The sequence below is a fragment of the Oncorhynchus kisutch genome, linkage group LG3 (genome assembly GCF_002021735.2).
Source record: "Oncorhynchus kisutch isolate 150728-3 linkage group LG3, Okis_V2, whole genome shotgun sequence".
Lineage (NCBI taxonomy): Eukaryota > Metazoa > Chordata > Actinopteri > Salmoniformes > Salmonidae > Oncorhynchus > Oncorhynchus kisutch.
In genome coordinates this window covers 72,138,384-72,151,617 of record NC_034176.2, presented here as the reverse complement: position 1 = coordinate 72,151,617, position 13,234 = coordinate 72,138,384, and the positions used below count along the sequence as shown (strand labels likewise).

Sequence of the window (13,234 nt, the reverse complement as noted above, 5' to 3'; positions counted from 1 at the left end):
CTCTTTTGACAAACATATCAAGACTGTTTCAAGGACAGCTTTTTTCCCATCTACGTAACATTGCAAAAATCTGAAACTTTCTGTCCAGAAAATGATGCAGAAAAATGAATCCATGCTTTTGTTACTTATAGGTTAGACTACTGCAATGCTTTACTTTCCGGCTACCTGGATAAAGCACTAAATAAACTTCAGTTAGTGCTAAATACGGCTGCTAGAATCCTGACTAGAACCAAAACATTTGATCATATTACTCCAGTGCTAGCCTCCATACACTGGCTTCCTGTTAAGGCAAGGGCTAATTACAAGGTTTTACTGCTAATCTACAAAGCATTACATGGGCTTGCTCCTACTTATCTCTCTGATTTGGTCCTGCCATACATACCTACACGTACGCTACGGTCACAAGACGCAGGCCTCCTAATTGTCCCTGGAATTTCCAAGCAAACTTCTGGAGGCAGGGCTTTCTCCTATAGAGCTCCATTTTTATGGAATGGTCTGCCTACCCATGTGAGAGACGTAGACTCGGTCTCAACCTTTAAGTCTTTACTGAAGACTCATCTCTTCAGTGGGTCATATGATTGAGTGTTGTCTGGCCCAGGGGTGTGAAGGTGAACGGAAAGGCTCTGGAGCAACGAACCGCCCTTGCTGTCTCTGCCTGGCCGGTTCCCCTCTCTCCACTGGGATTCTCTGCCTCTAACCCTATTACAGGGGCTGAGTCACTTACTGGCTTACTGGTGCTCTTTCATGCAGTCCCTAGGAGGGGTGTGTCACTTGAGTGGGTTGAGTCACTGATGTGATCTTCCTGTCTGGGTTGGTCGTGGTGGAGATCTTTGTGGGCTATACTCTGCCTTGTCTTAGGATGGTAAGTTGGTGGTTGAAGATATCCCTCTAGTAGTGTGGGGGCTGTCCTTTGGTAAAGTGGATGGTGTTATATCCTTCCTGTTTGGCCCGGTCCGGGGGTATCATCGGATGGGGCCACAGTGTCTCTTGACCCCTCCTGTCTCAGCCTCAGGGGGGCTAGGGTCAGTTTGTTATATCTGGAGTACATCTCCTGTCTTATCAGGTGTCCTGTGTGAATTTAAGTATGCTCTCTCTAATTCTCTCTTTCTTTCTCTCTCTCAGAGGACCTGAGCCCTAGGACCATGCCTCAGGACTACCTGGCATGATGACTCCTTGCTGTCCCCAGTCCACCTGGCCGTGCTGCTGCTCCAGTTTCAACTGTTCTGCCTGCGGCTATGGAACCCTGACCTGTTTACCGGATGTGGTACCTGTCCCAGACCTGCTGTTTTCAACTCTTTAGAGACAGCAGGAGCGGTAGAGATACTATTAATGATCGGCTATGAAAAGCCAACTGACATTTACTCCTGAGGTGCTGACTTGCTGCACCCTCGACAACTACTGTGATTATTATTATTTGACCATGCTGGTCATTTATGAACATTAGAACATCTTGGCCATGTTCTGTTATAATCTCCACCCGGTACAGCCAGAAGAGGACTGGCCACCCCTCATAGCCTGGTTCCTCTCTAGGTTTCTTCCTAGGTTTTGGCCTTTCTAGGGAGTTATTCCTAGCCACTGTGTTTCTACACCTGCATTGCTTGCTGTTTGGGGTTTTAGGCTGGGTTTCTGTACAGCACTTTGAGATATCAGCTGATGTAGGAAGGGCTTTATCAATACATTTGATTTGATTCACTTAATTTAATGTAATTTAATATTGGTAAGACCTATAAGATCTATAAAGGTTTGACTTTAACGCCACATTGGAAAATGATAATATCTTGAATAAAGCTAAGCAATAGATGCCTGTGAGAGCTCCTGTACATTGATTCCATGCTGGCCATGTAGTTCACACTAACTGGGACATGATCGGAGTGTTTTATGTTTATAATCTAAGCGTGAAGTTCAAGGATTACTTTGTGTTCCCAAACCACATTGCAGGAGGTATTTTGATGCGGCCTGACTGAGATCAATGACAGACTGTTGTGAGAGACAGGGTGGCAACCTTCAGAATGATATTACTGCAATTGTTTTCTTTCTTTGCATGCCTGCTCAAAATGTCACCTTTCAGGGAAAATGTAATTGCTTTAATAAATCTATGTACAGACCTCATGTGGCTAAACTATACATTCACACTCATAAAACAAAGTGAGTGGGCCCTAACCAAGGTCTATTGGACACTAGCTTTAGTGGACTAAACTCTGCTAGCTTCGCCTACGCAGGCTACAAAACTATCACATAAAATAAATCATTCTGGGAAATTATAATTGCACAATGAACACAATTACTGTAGGCCAACTTTGGTAATGAGATTAGACTAACATTGTCTCAGGGAGACCTTTGTCAATATTCCTGAAGGACTGATACTGTAGGCCTATGTGAAATATCAACTACTGTATATGGAACTATATCTGTAAAGTTTAGAGTAGGGTAAGTATTTTGTTGGGTGACTTGTCATAAATATTTATAATCTGGCCTACTGCTCTTAATTTGGAATATAATAGGCCGCTCGACCATCCTCCCTGTACCGCCTAGCCTTTGCCATGGTACATGGAATTTACAGACCTAACAGAAACCACCATCTTTATACTCAGGGTTACTGACCCCGCTCTTGATTACAAATGCCAATAGCTACCCTAAACCATAACCCAGCTCGCCTGGATATTTCCAGTCCTCGGGGGCCTGATTGGTGTTACACTTTTCCCCCATCTCTAGCAAACACACCTAATTTAAACTAACTGCATTTTTAACTGAAGATCATGATTAGTTGATTATGGAATCGAGTGTTAGCTGGGGTTGGGGCAAAAGTGTGACACCAATCAGGCCTCCGAGGACTGGAGTTGCCCAGGCCTGGCTGGCCTAACCATTTCAAATGTAAACTTCAATGGGTTAGGGACGTCCCAAGGATTCAGGATAGCATGCACCCACCTGAGACAGGCAAGGGCTGTGGTCAAAACTGCAAAGGTTTCGACATACAGGTTGTTTTATCATACTGAAGTGATTCAAAAAGTATTACAAGGGCAAGGGGAAAAAATTGCATTGACCGATTGAGTCTAAAAACAGACATTATAATGAGCCTGTCCTCCTATTGCTCAACCCACATTGATGAGCCTACATTATAATTAGATTACAGATCAACAAAATGAAGGATGCTTTTATACCTTTCAAATGGCCTCCTGTGGGTTCATGGACCAATCACGTTTCGAATACAAATCAAAACATAATGTGATTGGTAAATTAGTTGCATAAATCTGACCAATTGTATTTGCTCCTCAATTCGTGGCTCACCTTGGTTGGAGAGCGAGGTAGCGGTAGCGTTCCTTTCCAATAGCTAAACCTGCACTGCCATCTGATGGATATCTTGAGAATTACACGGTAGGGCATACTTTGTTGGGCCGCGGATGATGACTCTCGTGGATGAGACTGCAAGCAGGAATTGCTAGATAGAATAAAGTATTTGTCAAATGAACGACCAAAGTATATATTATTAGCATTTTAGCTAACCCTTTTCCTAATCTTAATCTGCTGCGTAAATTCTCCTAACCTGCTACGAAATGTAAAATCTGACGTTAATTTGACAAAAGATGGATGCCTTCTAGCCATGACCACTGTAAACTGCATCAAAATACACCAATCACAAAGCCAAAACAAAAATAGGTCACTTCCGTCGAGCTGTAAAATCTGGAAGGATGCAGGAGGTTTAGCGTTTCCACTATCTCCTAACCTGCTACGAAATGTAAAATCTGACGTTAATTTGACAAAAGATGGATGCCTTCTAGCCATGACTACTGTAAACTGCATCAAAATACACCAATCACAAAGCCAAAACAAAAATAGGTCACTTCCGTCGAGCTGTAAAATCTGGAAGGATGCAGGAGGTTTAGCGTTTCCACTAGTTACCACAGCTACCGAGTCGAAAATGGACGATATCGTAAAAATTCGACTTTTGGGCTAAATTTACGGTTAGGCGTAAGGTTAGCAGTGTGGTTAAGGTTAGGTTTCAAATCAGATTTTAAGAAGAAAAATGTTAGTAATGGGCGAGGTGTAGCCATAATTATGACTTTGTGGTTGTGGTAACTAGTGACGACCAGAGGCTTAATGTACAGCCAGAGATACTCCTTTCTCTACTTTCTCTGGGACAGTTTATATGTGACAAAATGTCGATGACTACTCTGCAGAAGGTTACTCTGATTTCCTGCTCTGTCCTCTGTGTTTCGTTATTCCTTCCCAAAATGCTTTTACCGAGAGGGAAGAAGGATGTAGGGCAGCCCGAGGGTAAGGCAGCAGCTTATCACTGATCCGTTCTCTTGTTGATGTGCAGCTCGGCTTTGATGCTTGGAAGATAATTCCATATTTTGCATATCGTTCTAGCCATCTGCAAACCTGCCAGCAAAGCTAGATAATGTATAATACGTAACTGCATGGAACTATCGAACACAGCATTTCAAATGTCTATGCTTTTTACCAATAGCCTACAACTGCAAGTTATTATAGCCTACAATTTTGTTATCATCAGGGTGTATGCATATATTTAGTCTAGAAGGTTATCCTCTGTGTTCTACTCCTCATTGCCCTTGCCAGTTTTATGAACTCCCACACCACTCAAATAAAGTCATTGTAATTTGTTATGTCTTGTTTTTCCTGTTCTTCATTGTGACCATCTCTCCATAATATATTATACTGTATCCCTCACCCCTATTATATCTGTCAGAGGTGTGCTGGGTTCAGTGTTGTGTTCAGTAAATTGATTAATCCATCATTCATATCAAACATCTATACTGAGCAATGTTCCACTTGCATACCATTGAACGCTGCAGGCTTCTTCCTAGTGTGTTGATCAGTGCTCTCTGCTCTCATTCCTAGTTGGTCCTGGGTATTATCCTCCCATGATGCATCGCCTACAGATGCCAGAGGAGGGCCTCGGACAGTGGATGGAGGGGACTCATGGCTCTGGGCCCCACAGCCCTGAGATCCTGGCTAAAGCCAAAGGCATGGGCACACTTCAGATCCGAGGAGCCACTAAATCCAATCTGATCAGCCAGGCCATTCCCATCTACGGATTTGGAATCCTACTCTACATCCTCTTCATCATATTTAAGGTAAGCTGCACAATGTCCACCCTAGACTGGCACAGTCAAATGGATAGACAAACTATTTAGAAGGGGTGTTATCATACATGCAGGCAGGGATGTAGACTTTATTACAGTTTTTGACAGCATCCATGTAATACCTATACTAGCTAGGAGTCCAGTGCATCCAGTACATTACAAGGTGTGCATACCATAAATGCATTGTTGTATTCACAGATGACAACTAGGCCTAAAGGAAAAATTACTAAACTGGTATGCCGATTTCCTACAATGTCATCTGAAGCTTGGCAGAAGAAGAGGAGTAAGTAGACCGCATCACATCATTAATAGCTAGGCCATTGTGAATGACACGATGATGTATATGATGTGCCTTTTATCTCATAGTGCAGTTGATAAGAGTCCTGACCTCCCTAACACACACACACCATTTAGGTTCTACAGTCCATTATGATTCACCCTGATGAAAGACTAATGCAGGATATAGCACACCCTGCGAGGAGAAATGTCATCTGACAAATGAGCTCCTCTCTAACAGTCACCTCTTTCATGACTTTGAGGGCTTATTTTCAATCAACTTCCTCATTGTTTCATTGTTTTGATCGTTCCATTTGTCAGGGCCCCTGCAGAATGTATCAGTAGCTGCAATTTAAGCAACTCCGTGATAAGGTAGATTAGGATCCTGCCCAATTTACAGGGAGCTTTGTTCCCTGCCTTTGTTAGACCTGGATTAGCAATGAGAAGTAATGTTGTTTCAGCCCAACAGTGTCTAATACCAATTAACTGCATGTATTTTGGATCAGCACTAAGAGGTTTAGCTCCATTCATCAAATGAATGCCAAGGGGGTGGGGGACAATGTGACAGGGACAGCATAGAAATATATTCATGTCCTATGTGTCAATGCCACTCTCACCTTCCATAATTAAGAAACATTGAGTCACCATGGTTGATTCAAATGAATGCTGAGTATTGAATGTGTAGTACTGAACGTACAGAGTGAATGTTGAATCTCAAGGCTTTCTGCAACATTGGAAAGCAACTCTAGATATGGTGTGTGCGCGTGCGTGAGTTTGCTCTTTACATCCCTGACTGCCATGTTTCCCTCCCAGCAGATGATGAGCTGGCCCAGCTTCAGGAGAAGCTGCTGGAGACAGAGAGAGTGATGGAGAGAATCATCTCCAGAAGGAGCAGCACTCCTGACAGGTAAACATCCCATATTTCCATTTGCACACCACTTATCACAGCCCAGATCTAAGATGAGCCAAATAAATGACTCCATTTCAGGGATAAATCAGGGTGTACGCCACAAAAATGAAAGGGCAAATTCTTTGATTAACTCTCCCATATTCAGGTATTCCTTTGCTCATGTGCCTTTTCATGCAAGTGTATATTTTGTACTTCATGAAGAATGTATTTGATGCAACTTGAAGGAAAGCATGTACATTTAAAAGCCTCCTGTTTTACACAGAGATTGGGGCCACCATCCATGGAAGGTGAATATTCGATCTCCAATAACATAACAATATTCACTCTGATCTTTCTTAATAAAGGGGTATATTAGATCAATAACGTGCAATTAGTGTCTCTTCCTTTTCACCCAATACTGGAGTAGATTTCCAATACTTTGAGACATAACTCCTTTCAGGACAAATCTCAGCTATTAACTTCTCTCTATTACTAATTTCTGCATGCCATTGTTCACCTCTTCACAATAACTTCTTAATATTGCTCATCCTAGAGGCAGTGTTTAGCAACTCCATTAAAATGTGTTTGACATACCATTTGTAATCTGTGAAAGTGTTGCAGGAAGGCAAAAAATGTTATCATGAGCAAAGCAGAAATGAATCATCTCCAGGCTATAGATAACGATTGATCAGAATGAAAGCACTGTGGTATGAATGGGAGAAGGACTGCATTGGTATTGAGGCCCCTTTTCTTTCCCCTCCTCTCTGCTGCTCTCTGGTGGCATGCAGCAGGACTAGCAGCAAGGTTAGAAGAGCATCAAAGCAGGAGGAGAAGTTACTGCGGAAGCTGAGCAAGATCAGCCGGGTGATGCAGGAGGTACGACTGATGGAGGGGGCCACACCTGAGATGGAGGCTGAGATGGTGCCCTACACAGCTGACTGGGAGGGTAGGTTAACACAACACAGCAGGAAGGCTCCTCTTAGTCACTCACCACACAGAAAATAATATTCACGAGGCTTTGAGTATTATTTACTGTACTTCTGTAGAACTATGACATAGGTTAAGTGGAAAAGGTAAGTAAGACTGTCCGAGACAGTTGATATTATGATTGTCCCCTCTGGTAGTGTCCCTGTAATTCCATGTCTGTCTGTCTCTCTCCAGGCTACCCTGAGGAGACCTACCCCCAGTATGAGGAGCCCGGTGGCAGACGCAGCAGCAGTTATGACCCCATCACCATCCAGGTGGAGCCTGCTGCTGACTCAGAGATACCCACTGCTGAGGCCCTGGCTGAGGAGGTGGTAGATGAGGAGGAGGAGGATGACACGGAGGAGGAGGAGTTGCAGGTCTGCCTGCCCCCGCCACTTGAAGGAGGATTGGAAGAAAAGAGTAGTAGTCCCAGCAGAGTAAAAAAGCAAATCAGATTCAGCGATCACAAAGATGTGTTTCACTACCCTAAGCAGGATACGGTCTATGAATATAGGTATGAAGAGGTGAAAGAGGAGGAGAAGGAAGAAGAGGATGAGGAAGTTGAAGAAGAGAAGGAGGAGGAAGAGGAGCAAGTGGATGAGACAGAGGAAGAAGTAGGTGATGAAGAAGACCCACTGATGGAGGCAGAGGCTCTCCGTTTTAGTTGTGATGTCTGTAGTAATCCAGAGGCAGAAGCAGAAGAAGAAGAGTACATTCTACTGTCTCAGTCTGAAGAGACAGACAGCTTCGCCCCACCAGATATGGCTGGGGAGCTGGGGATTGGGAGTTTTCTCAGGATGAGGAACAGGAGAGAGACATAGTGGGCAGAGTCAATAAGGAAACTAGCTCATCATAAACTCCCTAGCCCTTTTACCTTACTGAGTGTTTTGAATATTCCCAAGAATGTACCTCTCCTTATGCAAATCCCCGTTTTCTATCCTGTCTCCTTGCGTCCCAAGACAAGATGAATGGGTGAATTTTGTGATCCTACCTAATACCCTAATATTCATGCTGCTTTAAAGAAAACCATTTACCTACAATTCACCATGTCCTTTGATGACAGACATCAAACTATCTGACTCTAACCTTATTCTAATATGGCAGTCAAGCATTGTAGACCCTGGTATCCTCTGGGATAGATTGTAAACAGAGAGAGCAGGACCCACATTAATAATCTACCTCTGTTTACTCATTTAAATCCAGCTTTTGTATCTCAAATCTATTAAAAGTGGACATTCTATTAAAAGGTAATATAAAAATTCAAACCAGCAACTATTAAGCCCAGAATGTATCCGTAATAAAAAATGAATTGTCCATGAGTTGGATCTGAATCTCCTGTTTTCCTGTTGAATACACTGTACTACCACTGTCCTCGGACACTGTCCACTGTCCTAGCAGTCTATTGTCCTTCTATGACCATATCATCACTTCATACACATCTCAGGGGTTCAGTCAGAGTATACATGAGTATATGTGAGTATACATAGTGCTGTGGGTGCATGTGACTTGTTTGACTAATGACAGGTTTGACTCATTGGAGTTTTATTTTTTTCATAATCAGAACTGTGTGTTTACAAACACTGTATATTGAACAATGTACACATTTTACATTACAGTGAACCAATACTATACACACTCAGAATGAAAGGGCCTTGTTTCTTGGACACAAAGAAACTTGATATGAAAAGCACAGTATTTTTTCTGCAAGGATCTCAGCAGTTTGCCTAAAAATTCAGAAGAGTTAGAACACATCACTAAGAAACAGGAATATCATGGTTGATTAAAGACCCTTTTTCATAACTTGCATTGAGCTGCCTCGGAGATTGTTTGCCTTCATTTTACAGTTAATATCCATAAAATATAAAATAGTTTCATATATTTTGTGAAATGTTTTTGCCTCTCAAAATGTGGAGAGTGGCCAGGTGGTCATGCTGCAGAATCCAGCACATTTCTACATTATCAGCATAGGTTTGAATCCATCCTACTGCCCTTTGACACAACCTCTATCTTTCCCCACTGTCATCCTCTCTGTTCAATAAAGTCCCCCCAAAAAATATTTTTAAAAGAAGTGACTGTTAAGATAATTGAATAACTAAAAATATGGAGAATAAAAATCAATAGGATAACATGAGAGATTAGTATGTGTGTTAATACACGCAGGCCTGCTACTATCCTTGCCATATCTGAGGGGTTTGGTCTCTGATAACGTATGAACTGATAACCTTCATCTGATAATGTCAGATGAAGACATGAGTGCATCTGCAAACCAAAATGCCCATGGTCTTGTGCCAATACAAGATTCTGTACATTATATTACTGAATATAATTTGTTAAGATTCCTGGGGACAAATTAGTAAATCATATTTTATTCAGGGAGTTGAGAATTTACAGTAGGGGCATATAAAACACCCTGACTTTAGTGACTTCATCATCTGAAAATTACAATCAGATGTAACCAAATAGAAAAGGGACCAAATCCCATCACCTCAATAAGTGTTTTTCTAGTAGAGGGTGGGAGAGGAAGCAGGCAGAACAAAGACGCCCAGGCTCAGACAGGTCAGGTGCATTACAAAGTCCCGTCCCAGAAAGAGAAGAACATCTGATAAAGCATAAAATTAGATTTTTTTTCTCCAAAGGCACAATATGTACAGCTATTTCACATACAACGTTGTTAAAGTGCACCATCCTATACATTCTCATACTTGATCGTGTGATATGATGTTTTACAAGATGCACAGACTGTGTGTCATGCCCTTGATTTGACCTGGTCTGTTCATGTCCAATTGATTAACCATCTGTTTTTATCCTATGTGTAGGTATGACAGATATTCCCTTCAATCAAGTTGTGTGCTTCAAGCTCAAAAACAAAGATTCAATGAGTGTAAACTAATGATATTGACACACTTAAGAACAACATACAGGTAACTGCCAGAATAAAGAAAGCACGAGTAAATGAGGGCTACAAAGTATATTGAAAGCAGGTGCTTCCACACAGGTGTGGTTCCTTAGTTAATTAAGAAATTAACATCCCATCATTCTTAGGGTCATGTATAAAATGCCCAGTTACCCATTATTTTGGCTACCATGGCTAGAAGAGATCTCAGTTTATCTGAAAGAGGGGTCTCAAAGGAGCATGGGGGTCACCAGATCTCAACCCAATTGAACACTTATGGGAGATTCTGGAGTGGCGCCTGAGACAGCGTTTTCTACCACCATAAACAAAACATAAAACAATGGAATTTCTCATGGAAGAATGGTGTCGCATCCCTCCAGTATAGTTCCAGATACTTGTAGAATCTATATCAAGGTGCTTTGAAGCTGTTCTGGCAGCTCGTGGTAACCCAACCCCTTGTTAAGATGCTTTATGTTGGTGTTTCCTTTATTTTGGCAGTTACCTGTGTCATGATATGTATGAATACATAAATAACAATATAAACACATACATGGATGTGAATGTTATGTGATGTTCAAATGAGTAATATTAGTGACAGTTATGAAGTTAAAGTGTTATTTGTTAGGAGCTTTATCTTGAATTATGTTTTCAATCTTGATTGGCTGCTAATGTGTAACCTAATGGTTTCCAGTCCAATATTGAATAAGTTAAAGATGGCATGTGGGGGTTAATTACTACAATGAAACTCATTCAACCAATTCAACATGAAGATGAACAGTTTTTGTAATTGTTATTAATTGAAAACTAATTAATGATTAAATAAATGTTAGAATTCCACAACGGATACATAAAGTAAGAGGATTCATTGTTACATATTTAATTTAAAACATGATCTATTAAAATGAGCCTTAAGATGCAAGAGTGGATTAGTCTTTGTGCTTTTCCTGTCCACTGATAGACATATCCTTATCGAGAATAGATGCTGGAAGGGTTCCTAAGGAGCACCAGAACACATACACACACTCACAGACACACTTGCAGACAGTTTGTGCCTCCACACCATCCTCGGCTTAAGCAAATTCCAGGGGGGATTCTTGGACAGTGTTGGGTCCCCATGATGACCCGGGATTAACTGAAGCCCTTGGTGAGGGGACTGATTGACTAATGGAGGCCCATGAGTAGGCCTTCAGTTTGGAGCAGGTAGCTTCTCAGGAGGGAAAGGACTGAGGGTGGCTCCTACTCACAGGCCAGCTTGCTGTCAAAGCTGGAGAGAGCAATGGCGAAGGCTTGGAGGGCACACATAGGGTAGTTATAGTCCATGGTGAATACATCCTCCGCAACCCGCCCAAACTGCATCACAATGTAGTCCGCTAAAGGGGTGAGGAAGAAACAGAAAACAAAGAAGTGATAACTTGATAAATGTGGGTTTCTAGTTAAGTAAAACAATATAAACTATCATTACTTAAATAAAAGTTTGTTTGATTTATTTGGCGTACACAGATTAGCAGATGTTAAAGCAGGTGCAGACTTAAAAAATATCACTTTAAAAGAAGGGAGTGAAAAGATGTTTCTTGAATAAGTAAAAATATGCTGAATAAAAACCTGTATGCCAGATTCAGATTCAGACAATGACATAAATATAGGATAACATGAGAGATTAGTGTGTGTGTTAATGCTCGCAGGCCTGCTGCTATCTTTGCACTGTGCTCTGTACTTTGTCTGCATACCAAATGGCACCCTATTCCCTATATCATGGATGGACAATTTCGATGGGGTTGGGGGCCACAAAATAGATAATTTTTACATGTTATAGTTCATTTCATGCAATTCTACACATTGCCATTGGCTGTAGAAAAAGTGTTGCAGTTTTAAAGCAAGTTTGCTAGTATTCTACATATTTTGCCATGGGGCGGAGAGGAAAATTAGCCGCTTTACAGCTAATTTCCTGCAATTTTACACAGTTTGCCATAGGGTGGGGAGAAATGTTTACAGTTTTTAATATGATATCTGAGTGAGACTGACTAACAAAATCAATGCGGGCCCTCCAGCTGATAATTCAATAGCTGGCCGCAAAACTGACTTAGCAATCAAAAAAAAATTGGGGACATGGAGTAATTGACTGACTATCAGTGACTGACATAAGAAGAGAAAAACTGCTGATGCACAACCACATTTCAAAATGACACCTTGTGTATTCTACTATTCTAACTTGCAACAGTAAGTTGAGACCCCGACTGATCAGAGGGCCTTCAAAAGGGGGGCCGCGCCGCCGGTTTCCCATCTCTGCCCTATATAGTGCACCACTTTTTCATCAGTAGGGAATAGGATGCACAAAGTATATGACATGGAGGCAGTAAGAATCTGGAGAGCTCACGGTCATTGTCGTGGATGATCTGGAAATTCTTGACTGAGGCCTGAGTGACTCTGCCGTGGAAGTTGAGAACGTAGGACTGAGTGTCGTCGTTCCACACGGGGGTCTTGTTGTGAAGCTCGATCACGCTCTCTGTGCTCTTGTTCTGCCACCGCGCCAGTAAAGACTCATGGTCCTGAGTAGCGAGAATAAGTCAGACAGGTAAACCATTACTCAGGGCAACCAACTGAAACCACACCACCAGTCCCTAACATAGTCTTCCTACATTGAGGAATATTTTCTTTGACTTACATTCCGTGGGCAGATGGCAACTCTCTCATGGTCCATGTTCATTCCAGGAATGATGACACTCATTTTACGAGGTCCTTTGAACCCTAAAACATTGGTTTCCTGAAAAATAAGTATAGTGGACTTATATTATGGTCCAGTCTGTCAACCACAGTATGAGTCCTCGTTGATAATGTATCAGGTCAAAACCGTTGCCATTAAAATTGTGAGCACCAGGTGTCCCCCTGTTCCAACACTAATGCTCTGTTGCTTTGCCTACTAACCCCACGATATTGTATGTATTCATCCAGGTTAGCCTCTTATCTTTTATTTGCTATTATTTGTGTCTGACACACTGATGTCTTCCCAGATGAAGGCACTGTTATTAAGGGGCTACGGGGGCTGGTCCTAATGCCTGAGAGTAGTGCTCTGTGTGCGGTCTCTGTATGTATTTGACCTTGCTTGCC

At 42.0% G+C, this 13,234-nt stretch overlaps 2 protein-coding genes across 5 annotated transcripts in view; one reads left to right on the top strand and one right to left on the bottom strand.

The window, feature by feature from the left end:
* The first annotated feature begins 3,836 nt into the window (after positions 1 to 3,836).
* ric3a (RIC3 acetylcholine receptor chaperone a) lies at positions 3,837 to 9,110 on the top strand. Of its 2 annotated transcripts, none has more exons than XM_031813714.1 (6): positions 3,837 to 4,272; positions 4,861 to 5,096; positions 5,304 to 5,388; positions 6,198 to 6,288; positions 7,059 to 7,216; positions 7,432 to 9,110. In XM_031813714.1, the coding sequence occupies exons 1-6, from the start codon at positions 4,155 to 4,157 to the stop codon at positions 8,055 to 8,057; spliced, it is 1,314 nt and encodes a 437-aa protein (XP_031669574.1). In that variant the 5' UTR covers positions 3,837 to 4,154; the 3' UTR covers positions 8,058 to 9,110. The 2 variants fall into 2 exon arrangements, with proteins under 2 accessions (XP_031669574.1, XP_031669567.1); XM_031813707.1 differs by having other exon boundaries at positions 6,195 to 6,288.
* The window catches only part of tub (TUB bipartite transcription factor), a 120,251-nt gene continuing 115,852 nt past the window's right edge, over positions 8,836 to 13,234 (bottom strand). For all 3 annotated transcript variants that reach the window (XM_031813696.1, XM_031813684.1, XM_031813691.1), the window contains 3 exons: positions 12,792 to 12,890; positions 12,504 to 12,675; positions 8,836 to 11,499 (listed from right to left, as the gene is read on the bottom strand). In XM_031813696.1, the coding sequence (XP_031669556.1) occupies positions 11,366 to 11,499; positions 12,504 to 12,675; positions 12,792 to 12,890 (405 nt within the window). In that variant the 3' untranslated portion in view covers positions 8,836 to 11,365. The remainder of the gene's footprint in view (positions 11,500 to 12,503; positions 12,676 to 12,791; positions 12,891 to 13,234) is intronic.

Excerpts from the sequence above, each read along its gene's own strand:
- ric3a (XM_031813707.1), top strand. The coding sequence starts at position 4,155 with ATGTCGATGACTACTCTGCAGAAGGTTACTCTGATTTCCTGCTCTGTC. Across the intron at positions 4,273-4,860 it reads GGATGTAGGGCAGCCCGAGG|TTGGTCCTGGGTATTATCCT; the intron begins GTAAGGCAGCAG and ends TCTCATTCCTAG. Across the intron at positions 5,097-5,303 it reads TCCTCTTCATCATATTTAAG|ATGACAACTAGGCCTAAAGG; the intron begins GTAAGCTGCACA and ends TTGTATTCACAG.